This window comes from Delphinapterus leucas, chromosome 2 (genome assembly GCF_059928025.1).
Source record: "Delphinapterus leucas isolate spDelLeu-1000000601 "Yukka" chromosome 2, BTC_Dleu_Yukka2, whole genome shotgun sequence".
Taxonomy (NCBI): Eukaryota; Metazoa; Chordata; class Mammalia; order Artiodactyla; family Monodontidae; genus Delphinapterus; species Delphinapterus leucas.
In genome coordinates, this window is record NC_143130.1 from 64,471,949 (window position 1) to 64,487,063 (window position 15,115).

Consider the following 15,115-nt stretch of genomic DNA (forward strand, 5'->3'; position numbering starts at 1 on the left):
GGAAACCGCACACACCACAACTAGAGAGAGGCCTGCGTGCCGCAATGAAGAGCCCATGTGCCGCAACTAAGACCCAACACAGCCAAATAAATAAATATTTCTTAAAAAGAAAAAGAAAAAGGAATAGTGGTCAAGGAAAAATAGCAGCCAAGAAAAAAAAATGACACAAATCAGGTTGAAGGAGCAGATCAAGGCCCAAGTGGGGTAAATAAAAATATGTTCAAACCCAGAACACTAGTACAAGTGCAAAATAGCAGAGTCGGTAAAAATTTTAAAGCCACGAAAGAGGAAAAAAAGATTCACAACAGTGACAATTAAACTGATAATAGACTTCTCAACAGCAAAAATAGTTGCTAGGAGACAAATGGGATCATATCCTCAAAGCTTTAAGATGAACAATGGTCAATCTAGAATCTAAAGCTGTGAACGATCGTACAAGAATAAGGGCAAGATAAAGAAAGACATACATTTATTTTTATTTTTTATTAGTTTTATTTATTTATTTATTGGCTGCATTGGGTCTTTGTTGCTGCTCAAGAGCTTTCTCTAGTTGTGGCAAGCAGGGGCTACCCTTCGTTGTGGTGCACGGGCTTCTCATTGCAGTGGCTTCTGCTGCTGTGGAGCACGGGCTCTAGTCACATGGGCTTCAGTAATTGCGGCACGTGGGCTCAGGAGTTGTGGCTCGCAGGCTCTAGAGCACAGGCTCAGTAGTTGTGGCACACGGCCTAAACTGCTCCGTGACATGTGGGATCTTCCCAGACAAGGGACTGAACCTGTGTCCCCTGCACTGGCAGGCAGATTCTTAACCATTGCACCACCAGGGAAGTCCCAAGAAAGACATACATTTAAAAACAATTTTTCAGGCATACCAAGACTGAGTTTACTATATACAAATCTCTGCTAAAAGAGTTACTAAAAAAGGAAGACTGAACCCAAAGGGAAAGAATGGGATATAAGAAGTAATGGTGAAAAAAAAGATGGATAAACTTGTTGGGAAGTTTAAGTAACTATTGACTGGTAGGGGAAAAAAAACCCCTAATTTGGGGGTGGGGGTAAAACAAATTGGAATATTGGGTGATGGAAGTGGAGAGGCAGAAGCTACATTAGAATTTCTGAGATCCTAATATTGTTTAAAAGTAGTGAAGGGGACTTCCCTGGTGGTCCAGTGGTTAAAACTCCACACTCCCAAAGCAGGGGGCCTGCGTTCAATCCCTGGTCAGGGAACTGGATCCTACGTGCCGCAACTAAAGATTCCACATGCCATAACGAAGATCCCACACACAGCAACAAAGAACCCGAGTGCCACAATTAAGACCCCATGCAGCCAAATTAATTAATTAATTAATAAAAAAGAAAGCAGTATAAAAAGTCAGTAATGAAAGTCTAAATCTAATCAACAAAAGAACAGAAACAGAAAGCATAACTTCTAAGCCAGTAAAGGAGAAAAAGACAGTGGTTAAGAATCCACCTGCCAATGCAGGGGACACGGGTTCGAGTCCTGGTTCAGGAGGATCCCACATGCTGTGGAACAACTAAGCCTGCTGCACCACAACAACTCAGCCTGCACTCTAGAGTCTGTGAGCCACAACTACTGAGCCTGCGTGCCACAACTACTGAAGCCCGTGCACCTAGAGCCTGTGCTCCGCAACAAGAGAAGCCACCACAGTGAGAAGCCTGTGCACCACAAAGAAGAGTAGCCCCCGCTCGCCCCAACTAGAGAAAGCCTGCGCACGGCAACGAAGACCCGACACAGCCAAAAATAAATAAATTCATTAATTTAAAATAAAAAGAAAAGAATGTTCAATCAAACGAACAAAAGACAGGAAAGGAGAAAACAAGAAGCAAAGAAAAAGTATGGTTAAACTGGAAATCCAAAGTTAGAGGGCAGAAATAGGTCCAAATGTATCACCAGTTCTAATAACTACATGGATTAAATTAAATTAACCTAATAAAAAAGACAGCTTATAGGTCTTTTGTATGTGGTCTCAAAATACAAAGACTGGAATGTACAAGGAAAAAATGCACTAATACTAATCAAAAGAAAGCCAGTCATGGGCTTCCCTGGTGGCGCAGTGGTTGAGAGTCCACCTGCCGATGCAGGGGACACGGGTTTGTGCCCCAGTCCGGGAAGATCCCACATGCCGTGGAGCGGCTGGGCCCGTGAGCCATGGCCGCTGAGCCTGTGCATCCGGAGCCTGTGCTCCGCAACGGGAGAGGCCACAACAGTGAGAGGCCCGCGTACGCAAAAAAAAAAAAAAAAAAAAAAAAAGAAAGAAAGAAAGCCAGTCTTACACCGGAATATTTAAATTCACCTCTTTCTGAAAGTGATCACACAAACTTAGTAAGGATAAGGAAGATCTGAATAACACAATTAAAAAGCTTGATCCAACATACAGCTATACAACCCCACCTCTATTAAATATAGAATATACATTCTTTCCAAGCACATATGAAGAATTTATAGAAACTGATCATACACAAGGCCAACACAAAGGATATCACAACAAATCCCAGAAAACTGATAACGCACCAGTTCTCTAACAACGATGGTTAGAGCTTAATTATAAGCCATAATGTTTTTTAAAAAGATAAAACCTACGTATTTGAAAACTAAAAAATACTTTCGAACAACTCATGGGTTAAAGAATCAATCACAACTGAAATTTTGAAACGTTTAGTACTAACCAATGGAAGCACTGCATATCAAAACTTGTGGGATACAGCAAAAGAGCAACTTTGAGGGAAATCTGCAGCTTCAAACGCATTTGTTAAGTAAAAAGAATTTCAGATGTGTTAAACATACAACTAAATAGGCTTAAAAACAGGACAGACACACAGAGTACAAGTAAAACTTAGGAAATCTAAATAAGATCAGTGGATCATATCAATGTCAATATCCAGGCTGTCACAGTATACTACAGTTTTATGAAATGTTACCATTGGGGGAAAACTGGACAAAGTGTACAGGAATCTCTCTAAATTATTTCTAGAACTGCACGTGAATATACAATTATCTCAATGAAAATTCAATTTAAACAAAATGACCAAAATCCCCAACACTAACACCACGACATGCTGGCAAGGATGTGGAGTAACAGGAACTCTCATTCACTGTTGGTAGGAATGCAAAATGGTACAGCCACTCTGGAAGACAGTTTGACAGTTTCTTATAAAACTAAACATACTCTTTGAATACAATCCAGAAATCATGTTCCTTGTTATTTACACAAATGGGTTCAAAACTTATGTCTAACAAAAACCTGTACACAGATGTTTATGGTAGCTTTATTCATACATGCCAAAACTTAGAAGCAACCAAAATGTCCTTCAGTAGCTGAATGGATAAACAGACTGTGGCACATCCAGACAACGGAATATTATTTGGTGCTAAAAAGAAATGAGCTATCAAGCCATGAAAAGACATGGAGGAAACTGAAGTGCATATTACTAAGTGAAAGAAGCCAATCTGAAAAGGTTGGTATGAATAGCTGGAGCACAGAGGATTTTTAGGGCAACCAAACTGCTCTGTATGTTACTATAACGGTAGATTCATGTCATTATACATTTGTCAAAACCCACAGAGTGAAACCCAATGTAAACTATGGACTTTGGGTGATAATGATGGTTCAGTGTTGGTTCATCGACTATAACAAATGCAGCACTCTGGTGGATTTTGATAGTGGGGAGGCGGTGCATGTGTGTGGGCAGAGAGTATATGGGAAATCACTGCAGTTTCTGCTCAATTTTGCTGTGACCTAAAACTGCTCTTAAAATAAAAAAGCATTTTTTTAAAGAAATGAAATGGTGCTCTTCACATAAAAAAAAAACCAACCAGGGCAAATTAAAAGAAAGCAGAGGAAACAAATATTTATGCAGCGCCTATTATCTGACATTATTCTGCTGGGTGCTGGGACACAATGATAAGCAAAACAGACAAGGTCCCCATCCTCTTAGAGCTTACCATCTATTACAGGACTCATAACAGACAAACCACACAAAGTATAATGTTCAGTGACAACATATACAGGCATACCTCATTTTATTGTGCTTTGCTTTACTGCGCTTTGCAGGTGCTCCATTGTTTTTAGAAACTGAAGGTTTGTGATAACCCTGCGTTGAGCACACCAGTTTTTAAAATTTTTATCTTTATTGGAGTATACTTGTTTTACAATATTGTGTTAGTTTCTGCTGTACAACGAAGTGAATCAGCTATAAGTATACATACATCCCCACATCCCCTCCCTCTTGAGCCTCCCTCCCACCCTCCGTGTCCCACCCCTCTAGGCCGTCACAAAGCACCGAGCGGACCTCCCTGGAGCACACCTATTGGTGCTATTTTTCCAGTAGCATCTGCTCACTTTCATGTCTCTGTGTCACATTTTGGTGATTCTTGAAATATTTCAAACTTTTTCATTATTATTATATTTGTTATGGTGATCTGTGATCAGTGATCTTTGATGTTACTATCACAAAAAGATTACAATTTGCTGAAGGCTCAGATAATGGTTAGTATGCTTTATCAATAAAGCATTTTTAAATTAAGGTATGTACACTTGTTTTTCTAGATATAATGCTATTGCACACTTACTAGACTACAGTATAATGTAAACATAACTTTTATATGCACTGGGAAACCAAAAAATTCATGTGACTTACTTTATTGTGATATACACAACCGAATCCGCCATATCTCCAAGGTATGCCTGTAACACGACCTACACTAAAGATTAAGACAGTGACTCTGAGAAAGTGATGTTTAAGGTGAAAACGGAAGCTGGGGTAAGAGCCTGAAGGAGTGTTTTAGGCAGAACGACTAGCATTGCAAAGGCCAGGGTGACTGGAGTACAGTGATAGGTCAGGATACTGGCAAAAATAAGGCTGGAGAAGCAGGCAGGGATCAGATTATGCAGATTTGGGGTTTTACAATTAGAGCAACTGATGACAAGCTTCGAGGGCATTAAAGTCGTGACATAATCTGATTTGGTTTTTAGAAGAGCACTCTAGCTGCTGTGTGGAGAATGAGAATGGAGGAGCGAAGACACAGAAACTTGTTGATATAGTTACAACAGTAGGTAAGAAGCGTGGGTCAAGTAGGTGATGGTGGAGAAGACAAGTAGCAGGGTTCTAGATATTTAGATGGGAGAACTGATAAGAATTGGTGATAAACTGGGCATTACCAGATGGAGTGACAGAGTAGGAGGTATACAAAGATAGTCAGCTCTAAGGTTTCTGATATGAATGACCAAGTGGGTAGAAATGCCCTTTACAGAGAAGGAAAATAGAGGAAATAATTGCGTGGGAGTAGGTTGGAAATTAAGAGTTACATGTATTAAACGTGAGGTGCCAGTAAAACATCTAAGTAAAACATCCCAAGAAGGTAGCTGGGAATATATCCATTGAACTCAGAATGGAAACATGGGCTCAAACAACGCACACTGAGTCAGTGGCTTGTGGATAGTACTTAAAGCCATGAAAGTAAAAGAAATTGCCCAGGGAAAGCATATAAAGAAGAGGGTTTAAAACTGAGCCCTGGGGAACGTGGAGTTCTAGAGGTTAGATAGAAGAAGAGAAAGAGGTTAAAGAAAATAAGCCAATGGAGAGGCTACAGAAAGGAAGAAACGGAAATGTTTCAAGGAGAGGTGTCTACTGAATTCAATACTACAGAGAAATCAAATGAGGTGAGAGCAGGCGGGGCTTGGAAACATGGTGATCACTAGGAGGCCTTACCAAGAGGAACTTCAGGGATATGGAAGAGAGAGAGGCCAGACTGAAGTGTGTTGAGGGTGAGGAGAAGGTGACAAAGTGGAGGTACGGAGTGCAAACGATTTCCGAGAGGTTTTGTTGTGGTAAGTGCGTGGATAGTCAGGACTACAGAACATGTTGGAAAGAGATGTGCAGTCAAGGGAAAATTTTTAAAAACTGATTTCTCGGGAATTTCCTGGCAGTCCAGTGGTTAGGACTCCACACTTTCACTGCAGAAGGTCCAGGTTTGATCCCTGGTCAGGGAACTAAGATCCCACAAGCCAAGTGTCATGGCCAAAAAAAATAAAATTAAAAAAATAAAAAGTGACTTCTCATTTCCTGGTAGCAATCAAATCAGGCAGATTTACTGATTAAAAGGAGACTTTTTTTTTTAATTTGGGGATAGTAGAACATGTGTTAGTGTGGAATAAACTTCAGAAGAGAGTTCCAAGAGTCAGGGAAATGGGTTCACTGATGAAGCAGGCCCCTGAAAATTAGGAGGGGATGGGATCTGGGACACACATGGAGGGATTAGTCTTTGCTAAGAAAGATAAAGACCCAAGTTAAGTCCCTAATCATGTATTTATAAGAATTCAACATAAACAAAGCTTACTTCTACCTAAAGGAGAAATATCCCTATTTTAATATGGAAAGAAGCAGCTTCAAGAGTGCAATGGCTTTAACTCACATAATCCTGAAATGCTTCAGAGAACCCTAGAATACTAGAGTTTGGTCACAGTTCTAGAAAATTTGAAAAGGAGTTGCTTTAGAGCACTAAGATTTATGGAACATCTTACCCTACAAAGATAGTAAAAATTGAAAAATTACAGCTACAAAAAGTATTTAGGTGCTAATGACAATTCAACCTAATCTTTGCCTAATGGTATAAATTTTACAAAGATCTTTCACACTTATTTTCTTCTTCCATCTTTGTAATATCTTTAAAATTGCTCCCTGAGGATGGCAAGAGAGGATTATCATCCTCTGGGAGAGATGTATGCATGGGTTCAGAAAGGTAGGGTAGGACATCTGTGCCAAGCACTATAGCAAGCAAGTGGTGGAGTTAGGATCTAAATCCACATCTTTTGGCTCCAAAACCAATGCTGACTTAATAATTACATCTTTTACTACACAACAAGTTTGCTGAGTATTTATGCCTTGACCTTTTGGGGGTTAAAGTCTAGAAGGGCGACCGAGCGCTCTCACAAATCACCACCGACATCTTAGATATCATGGAACACCAGGCTGAAGAGCCACTGACAGAGCCAAATAAGAGAGCGCAAGTTCTAGGTCCCAATCCTCCCCCAAGTGATGGACAGTCTGCTCACCCAGATGACGACAGAAGACACAAACTCAGCACGGATACTGAAAACAGAAGTGAAGAAAACTCAAGGTTGCCAAACACTTCAGTTTCCAGGACCAAAACACAAAGGAAGAGTCTAGGGCAGTGTCTGAAAGCACAGCATATGTTCTCGTTCTAATTACACAGTCTAAAGCAGGGTTTCTCAACCTTGGCGCTACTGACATTTGGGGGCCAGATAATTCTTTGTTGTGGGGGACTGTCCTGTGCATTGCAGGACGTTTAGTAGTATCCCTGGCCTCCACCCACGCGATGTCAGCAGTACAGCTCCACCTGCCCCAGTCATGACAACTAAACATATCTCTCGACTTTGCCAAACATCCCTTGGGAGAAGGAGGGGTTGGGGAGATCACCTCCAATTGAGAAACACTGATCTAGATGGATTCCACTATGAATATCGGAGCTAAGGCCATGCAAAGTGACCTACAAAGAAAGTGGAGAAAGCTCATGATCTTATTTATTTTCAGGTAATAGTCTGCACAATCCTTACTAAAAGCATCAAATGTTCCAAAGACATGCAGTGCGTACCCAGAAAAGTAGGCCTAGCCCGAGAGACCACACCTCACTACTTAGAGGAACTCTTGGTAATGGATTCTGGAGACCAAGCAGTCAGTCAACCTTCCTCCTTCTCACACTCAGTAATCCAAGAGACTGCCAACATATACAGAAAATCAGACACACTCTCTGGCTCTCATATGCCCATTAAGCCATCATTCATCTTCCTTCCTATCCTATGGGAAGGAGTCTATGCCCTTCTGGAAAACTGGCTCCATTAATGGGCTCAAGACAGACAAGGCCTGCACTGCCTGAACTGCTCTCTTTCCAGAAGGACAGAAGACCACCCCTAACAGGCCAGCAACACCCCTAGCTGGTTGTATGTTGACAGGCTTCTACTGATCTCCCTTGAGAGAAGGGACACTCAGCTCTCTGCTGTCTTGTTTTACAATTACTTACTCTGCCCATCGAAATCTGATGGGTTTTAGAAGCTTGGCTCAATGGCATTATCCATCTTCCCATCGCTCTGGTGTCAGAGGATGCCACACTCTTTCTAACAATCCAGGCCTTGAGAAGCAAATTACTTTCTAAGAGTTTCTTCAAGGAGAAAACATGAAATAATTTTGACTTTACATGTTATAAGAGTGTGATATCAGAAACAAAAGATAATCTGTGGAGCCCTTAAGCGTTCCAAATTTTGCTTTGCAGTTGGCAGATGCCCGCTGCGGCCCCCACACCAGCCCCAATCTTGTAAATACTTTTGAGTATTTCTGTTGATTTACCAAGCTATGTTAGCTATGCTGTAGACAAAATCAACTTCATCTTGGTGTATGAATATCTGAAACAAAACTCTGTTTTAAAACATCTGCAGCATAGCTCAGACTGGACAGTTGGGCTTTAACTGAGTCAGGACAGAGCAGAATTGTTGCAACCCAAGACTCAATCCCCCTTGAGTTCCCACACTGCCTCTGCTAAACCTAGCTGGTGAGCTCTTCAAGGGAGAAGCATGCCTTAGCCCCTGGAGCAGAGGCCTGGCCTAAAGAAGCCTCGATAAAAGTTTGTTATGTAAAAGAACAAAATGGACACCGTCACCCATTAATAAGATCTTTTTCTGCTCTCTGGAAGTTAACTGCATAAGAAACAAAAGACTTTGAATAATTTTTAAGAAAAGCTAGTCTCACAGTTTGTAGTAGTTTCTAAAGGCTCTCCGTTAGGATATATTTTTTTTAGTCTCCCTTCCAAAGCACAACTAAAACATTTAAAAAATCCCCAAGCACATTATTTACCACTGTTAGGAGAAGGATTAGATAAAGGAGGAGGGCACAGACCAAATCAATCTTGAAAAATTAAATTCAAAAGGAGAAAAGAAGGTACACATCTAAGGTTTAAAGTCATCGTTACCCAGTGACCCCCTAACCCAGCTCTTGATCTCCAAATCCAGGGGGAGGGTAAATTTAGGGTGCGAGATTAGGCCTCAGCTATGCTGGCATTTAAAAACATTCTGGCAGGTGCTCTGCCAGGCAGTCTATAATTAGTGAGTATGCCTCGGAAACTTAAAATGAACTCAAAGGGTTTCAGAAGCCAACAGCCAGCCTCCCAAGCACTGAGCTGTGTAGCCACGGGGCTGATGCTGTCTAGAACCAGTGTTGGGTGCCTGCATGGCGCACACGTGTGTGCACACACACGCCACTTCTGCAGAGTGTCTTTTTTCAAAGCTCTAATGGCTTGACCTCAACACCTGCTGCACTTCCTGAAGACAGACAGGCTCTGGAGCTCCACTTGTTCCTCGCACGAGGCTGTACTTTCTAGGAACGACCGCACACACGCAGAGGCTGGCCAGCTGCCAAGGCGGGGGCAGCCCAGCCACCTCGGGCCTGAACTTTCCCAGTGCTGTCAGGGCGGGATCCCACTAGGAGCTGACTCAGCGGCCAGCATGGAACTCTGCCAACCACACAGCAGTGCGGGGGCTGCCGGCAAGTCACAGATGTTTTGCTAAACCAAAGCAATCAGCCGGGAGGCGGATCTGGGCTGGCGGCCAAGCTGCTGCTGTCGGGGAAGCTGGCATTCTCTGATCCTAGTCCGAGCTCTGCCACTACCTCCCTGGTGATCTGAGGGAAAACCTCTGTGCATCTCAGCGTCTCCCCCGCTTCCGAGCATGTCTGTGTGGATGCAGCAGAGGATGGCACTGTTTGCATGAAAGAGCACCTGGAGCACTACTACCCACCACATGCTGGTTCTGTTAATCCTCACAACATCCTTGGAGGTAGGCTTCGTTATCTTGATTTCACAGAGGGCTCAAAGGAATTGAGCCCTACCAAAGGATCACAAGGGTAATAGATGGAAGAGATGGGATTTGAACCCCACCTTGCTGGCTCTGGGATCTACTACAAACACTGCTACTGCGAAACTCAGATCAACTGCATAGGCAGGGCGCCTTGATAGAAAGATGCTGAGTTTTCAGTTTGCAAAGGACCTTTCTCATATGACTTCTCGGATGCCCTGTGTAAATCCATAGCCCTTCACAACTAATTTCTCAACAGCACCACTGGACCACATGGAGTGTATGTGCTTATGGGGAGTACCCAAATATTACCGGCTTTATTATGAACTCCCTGCCTAATCACCAACAAGTCACTTAGCCTGGAAGAACTGATCATCAGTCCCATTCTTTGGGTGAAGAAAAGCGGCATGGCAAGTCAGAAACACAAGAAGAATTAGAAGGCAAAGAGCACAGATTCCTTAGGCTCTACCCCCTAGGATAATTCATTAGGACCCTGGAATCTATATTTTTAAAAACTCCCTAGATGACTCTGATGCTCTGCCATGTTTGGGAATCACTGAAGCTTGCCTTGGCTCAAAAGGGAATTGTGAGGGATTCCCTGGAGGTCTAGTGGTTAGGAGTCTGCACTTTCACTGCCTGGGTTCAATCCCTGGTCAGGGAACTAAGATCCTGCAAGCCGCACAGCACAGCAAAAAAAAAGTAAAAAAATAAAAAGGGAATTGTGAGGTCTACCCTGCCCTGTTTCAAAGGAGGTGATATAAGGGTGAAATGAAATCATGTCTAAAGACTCTTTGCTGGAAAATATACACAACGCAAAAGGTTCTCATCAGTTATGTTTAGGAGCAAAACAACAAAACTGACCTTAAAAAGCATGATCCTGGGTTAGCCTGGAGCTAAGACACTGTGTTAGGCAAGACTGTTCTCTTATCAAACTTCTATTAGAAAAACTGAAATTAGAGCCACACATCTCATTTTTAGATATCCCTCATAACACTGTTGCAATCTCATTCTTCCTTTAAACAAAAGAAGACTGTACTTGGTCTTCCATATTAAACTTGGAACAATCTATATTAGGAGTAGCTTACACATTTCACTGCTCTAATCAAGAAAACAACTATGAGGAAAAAACTCAGTCTATTCACGTCTAGGCTGCTGGTCACTGAAGTAGGCTGAGAAGGCACAGACTGGCACAGACCCTGGCAGTCCAGTACCTCTCCCTGGCTAGTCTTTAGGGAGAACAAATAATGCCCCCATACCAGAAAGACTGACCTGCTTGAGCTGCTCATCCAGATTCCAGCCCGGCTGCCCTGCTGTGGAGACTGAAGCTGAGGCCTTAGGAGCATCTTTGGTATGGTCTTCTTTAGCTTGCTGTCCATGTGGTGGGAGCTCTGGTGCTGGAAGCAGACCAGATACGGGTGCGGCTCTGGGGTCTTGGCGAGCCACCTTCTGCACGTGAAAATATTTGGAAGCAGCCTGGGTCTCTTTCTCAGCCACCTCTGCAACTTCATCAACCCCATCCTCATCTTCCAAACCTCCTTCCTCTTCCTCAGGCTCTGAGTTCACCTTGCTCCGTTCAAACACTCGGGCCACTCCTGGGGCTGGTGGAACTCTGGCTAAGGGACCCAGGGCAGGGCTGCCAGAAGGCCTCCCAGGTGTGGCAGAAAGGTGAGTCTGCTGTGTGACCAGCTTCTGGGCATACAAGAACGGGGTTTCTCTCATCTGCTGAACCTGCTTCTCTCTGGCATCCATCTGCAGAGGAGCCAGGTGTGGTGGCGGCGGCGGTGGCGGTGGCGGCGGCGGCGGCTGCTTCTGCTGAGGCTGCAGTGGCTCCATCACTGCCTCAAGCTTCACCCACCGATTGGCATGGCTCTGAACCTGGGCACAGCCCGGCAGGCACACTGGGTGTAAACCTCTAAGTGATTAATAGAAACCACAAAGAAGGAGAAAAGAAAAAGGAAAAAAAAAACCAACAATGTAAAGCAGGTATAAAAAGGTTTTCTTTTCTCCAGTAAAGGGTATGAGTTCTGAGCATTAAACATATGCCCGTAAACCTGAGTTTTAAGATGAGTAAGTGGTGGGAGTTTGAGGTGGGGATAGGGCAGGGTAGGGGGTGGTGGGAGTTGGGTAAGGAAAAGTATGCAGAAGAGGAACAGGATTTTAGAGGAGAAATACAGGATGAATCGCAGCTGCGGTGGACTACTGTGGGTTTAAAACGAAGTAAATCCAGATGACATTGAGTCTGCAAACATCTGTGTTCTGATCTCTCTTCCTCAACATTATCAAACATTAATCTGTTTATTACTGAAAAAGCAACTGGGTTTACGCTGTACAGAGGTTGCGAGTATGAAAACCATAATTAAAAAAAAGGGAAAGAAGGGCCTGCCTACAAGAAAGAGAATATTGCTTAGGTCCCCAGGCCCATCAGAGAAAGGTATTACCATCTAAGCAAGACACAGAGCTATCAGGCAGACGGCAAGATTTCTCTCATAGAAAAGCAGAACCTAGCAAACTGCTCTTAGGTTTAAACTTTTAAAATTCCCCAGATCAAACTGCCAAGCCTGCTTTTTGAGTGGGCTGAGCCAATGCTAACCAGACATTATAGCCTCAAAAAGAATCCAATTTCAACAACATGAGAGAAAGAAACACGCAAGGAGGCAAGAGTTTCAAATTGCAATGGGCACTCAAAAAACAAACAGGGGGAATTCCTCTGGAGATTTTTAAGGTAATTAATTGGAAACAGGTATCAATATTGTGTAAAGGAGGCAAAGCTTCTTTTTTATAAACAGCCTAGTAAATCTCTTCACATCCCCTTTCTTTCTGATTCACTTCTATGACATTCTATGACGAATACAAAAAGAAAAGGCTTTCAGGCCAAAAGTATTCTGGGGGCAGGTTTATCAGCATTCTTACCAATCAGTCTCCAAACACACACCCCTTTCACACCCTCTCCTCCTCTAACCAACCCCCCTTCCCTTCCTCCTTTCCAGGCCCCCATCCCCAGCAAACCTCACTTGAGTTATGCTTCCTCAGCAAGTCTCCATAACTGAATGGATTACTATGCATGGGCAAATTTTAGGTTAACAGGACTTGCAACATGGCGTACAACGTTGTCATCACATGAAAGAAGAAGCTGTACTGCACAGGTTGGGACTTGATATTTGCGTTGTTCCACTGTTTTAGGACTGGGTAGAAAAATTAAAAAAAAAAAACCCCAAAACTTAAATATCTAGGTATCTTCAAAAATTCATGGGGAAGTAATCACACTCCTAGCAATAAAAACTGTTTGGATTTAGGCATTTTTTAAAAACCGGGTTAGAGAAAAAAGGTAGGACTTTTAAAGTTAGGCAAAAAAGTAGAAATTTTAAAATTCTCATTTTCTGTTTAATCTTAGAAGCACTGCTTTTGTCTTTTGCATTCTGTGAAAGATTCAAATTCCAATTTGCCTCTTACTCCCTTTACTTCCTCTCTTGGCACTTTAGAAAGTGAGTTATGCCGGAAGCAATACTTTCATTCTGCTATAGCCCTTTTTATAGTGTGACAAAGCATGCAAAGATTTACACCCACATTAAATCCAGTTGCCAAAAGTGTTCATTTAAAATAAAAACAATTTGCATCAAAGAAAAGTAAACCAAAGAATAAAGAAAATAATTCGGTGGTCATTTTAATTCTCCTTACAACATTATAACATCAATCAATCACAAGCGGGATAATTTTTCATGCAAGTCCTGCCAGTCATTGAACAACTGCTTCTCATCTTGTGGCACCATCTTCTCTGTATGCTGTCCCCAGCAGAGGGGGTGGTGTCTCACAGCCTCTTTAGTTAAGACTGAGATGACTCAGTTCTACAACTCGATACACACACCCTCCCCCAAAGAGCCTATCTTTCCCCTGTCCCTAAGCAGCTAGTTGATCCAAACAACAATACCACCTGCCTACTTTTAGAAAACTTGGGTCTCAGAAATCTAAATCCACTCCATCTTTTCACACGGCTCCCTCCCTCATTTCTCCTAAAGTTCCCGAACCTCTAAGCCCGGCGCAACGGACTCCTTGCAGCTTTGAAGCCGGCCTCGCCCACCATTCCCTCTACCTTCGCTGCCGGACCCCTCTGGCCTCAGCCCCCTTTAAGCCCCACACCTCCACCCCCCGCCATTCTTTATACCCCCACAACCCAACTCTATCACTTTTACCTCTACTGAGCCCTCCCAGCCAATCCGCCGGCTCTTCTTAGATTGTCCCAACCCCACCTATTCTAGCCCTCTCAGTTCCCAGGGGCCCCTCACTCTTCCCATCCCTTTATCTCATATCACCCTAATGGGCGAGGGCGCCTCCGGGCTCCTCCCAGCGCTCTCACTTTTCCTCCTTGGCCCCCGTGCTCCACTGGCCCGCGTCTTCACGTCTTCCCCTACACACCTGCCTCTCCTCCTACTACGCCGTCCCCTCCACCTGCCACAGCCCTCGCTCCCGCCAAGGCTGAGGGAGCTGGGCACCGCGCGGCTTACCTGTACGGGGCGCTCCGGATCCGCCAGCGGTGAAAGAGGCAGCCACTCAGGCCCCGGCGCGGCAGCTGCGTTTCGGACTTCTCCGCAGCCGGGGGCCACAGCCGGGGCGGGGCCCGCACCGGAAGCGGCGCCGCGGGGCCGGGTTGCCGGCCCGGGGCGGGAAGGGGGCGGGGTCACACGCTATGGGGCGGGGCCTGATGCCGGAAACGGCCAAAAAGGGAACGAGGGGCGGGGTCGGGCGGAAGTGACTTCTAGGGAAAGCCCCGCCCAACTGAGTCGTGGGCGGAAGTGAGTAGAAGCTGGCGGAAGCTTCCGCCAATGGGGAAGCGCAGACATGGAGGAGTTCCGGTGTGAGTACTTCCGCGGGGAGTTGAAAAGAGCTGGTGTGCTTACACTCTTTTCTGAGTGTTTTCTAGTTGGGGAGGTTGGTGTAGCGTGGGCGGGCGGTAGGTTGGGAGGAAGGTAAATAAAGGACAAGGAGTGTCAGGGTTTTCTGCTGCTTCGGTCGCCTCCCCAACCTCCTACCTTCAAACCGATCTTCCTCTGAGATTCCCGCTTCCAGATCAGCTTTTCTCTGTTCTCTGAGGATGCTGCGTCCCCTGGAGCTCCCTCACATGGGTTAGTATTCTCGCTTCCCAGGTTCCAAAAGTGGGGGCAAGGTGCCATATACTGTCACCTCTTGTAAAAGCCCTTGCTTCTCTGACGCTTACTTGTAAGACTTTGCCGCCCATTTAACCG

General features: G+C 44.2%; 1 protein-coding gene across 2 annotated transcripts in view; it reads right to left on the minus strand.

Annotated features, from left to right (window-relative positions):
- ARID3B (AT-rich interaction domain 3B) overlaps positions 1–14,509 on the minus strand; it is a 53,464-nt gene extending 38,955 nt beyond the window's left edge. Inside the window, exons 1-2 of one of the 2 annotated variants that reach the window (XM_022580016.2) lie at positions 14,378–14,509; positions 11,148–11,790 (exon numbers count right to left, since the gene is read on the minus strand). In XM_022580016.2, coding sequence (XP_022435724.2) covers positions 11,148–11,711 — 564 coding nt within the window. In that variant the 5' untranslated portion in view covers positions 11,712–11,790; positions 14,378–14,509. The remainder of the gene's footprint in view (positions 1–11,147; positions 11,791–14,377) is intronic. The other variant, XM_022580015.2, reaches the window with a different exon arrangement.
- Positions 14,510–15,115: the final 606 nt, after the last annotated feature.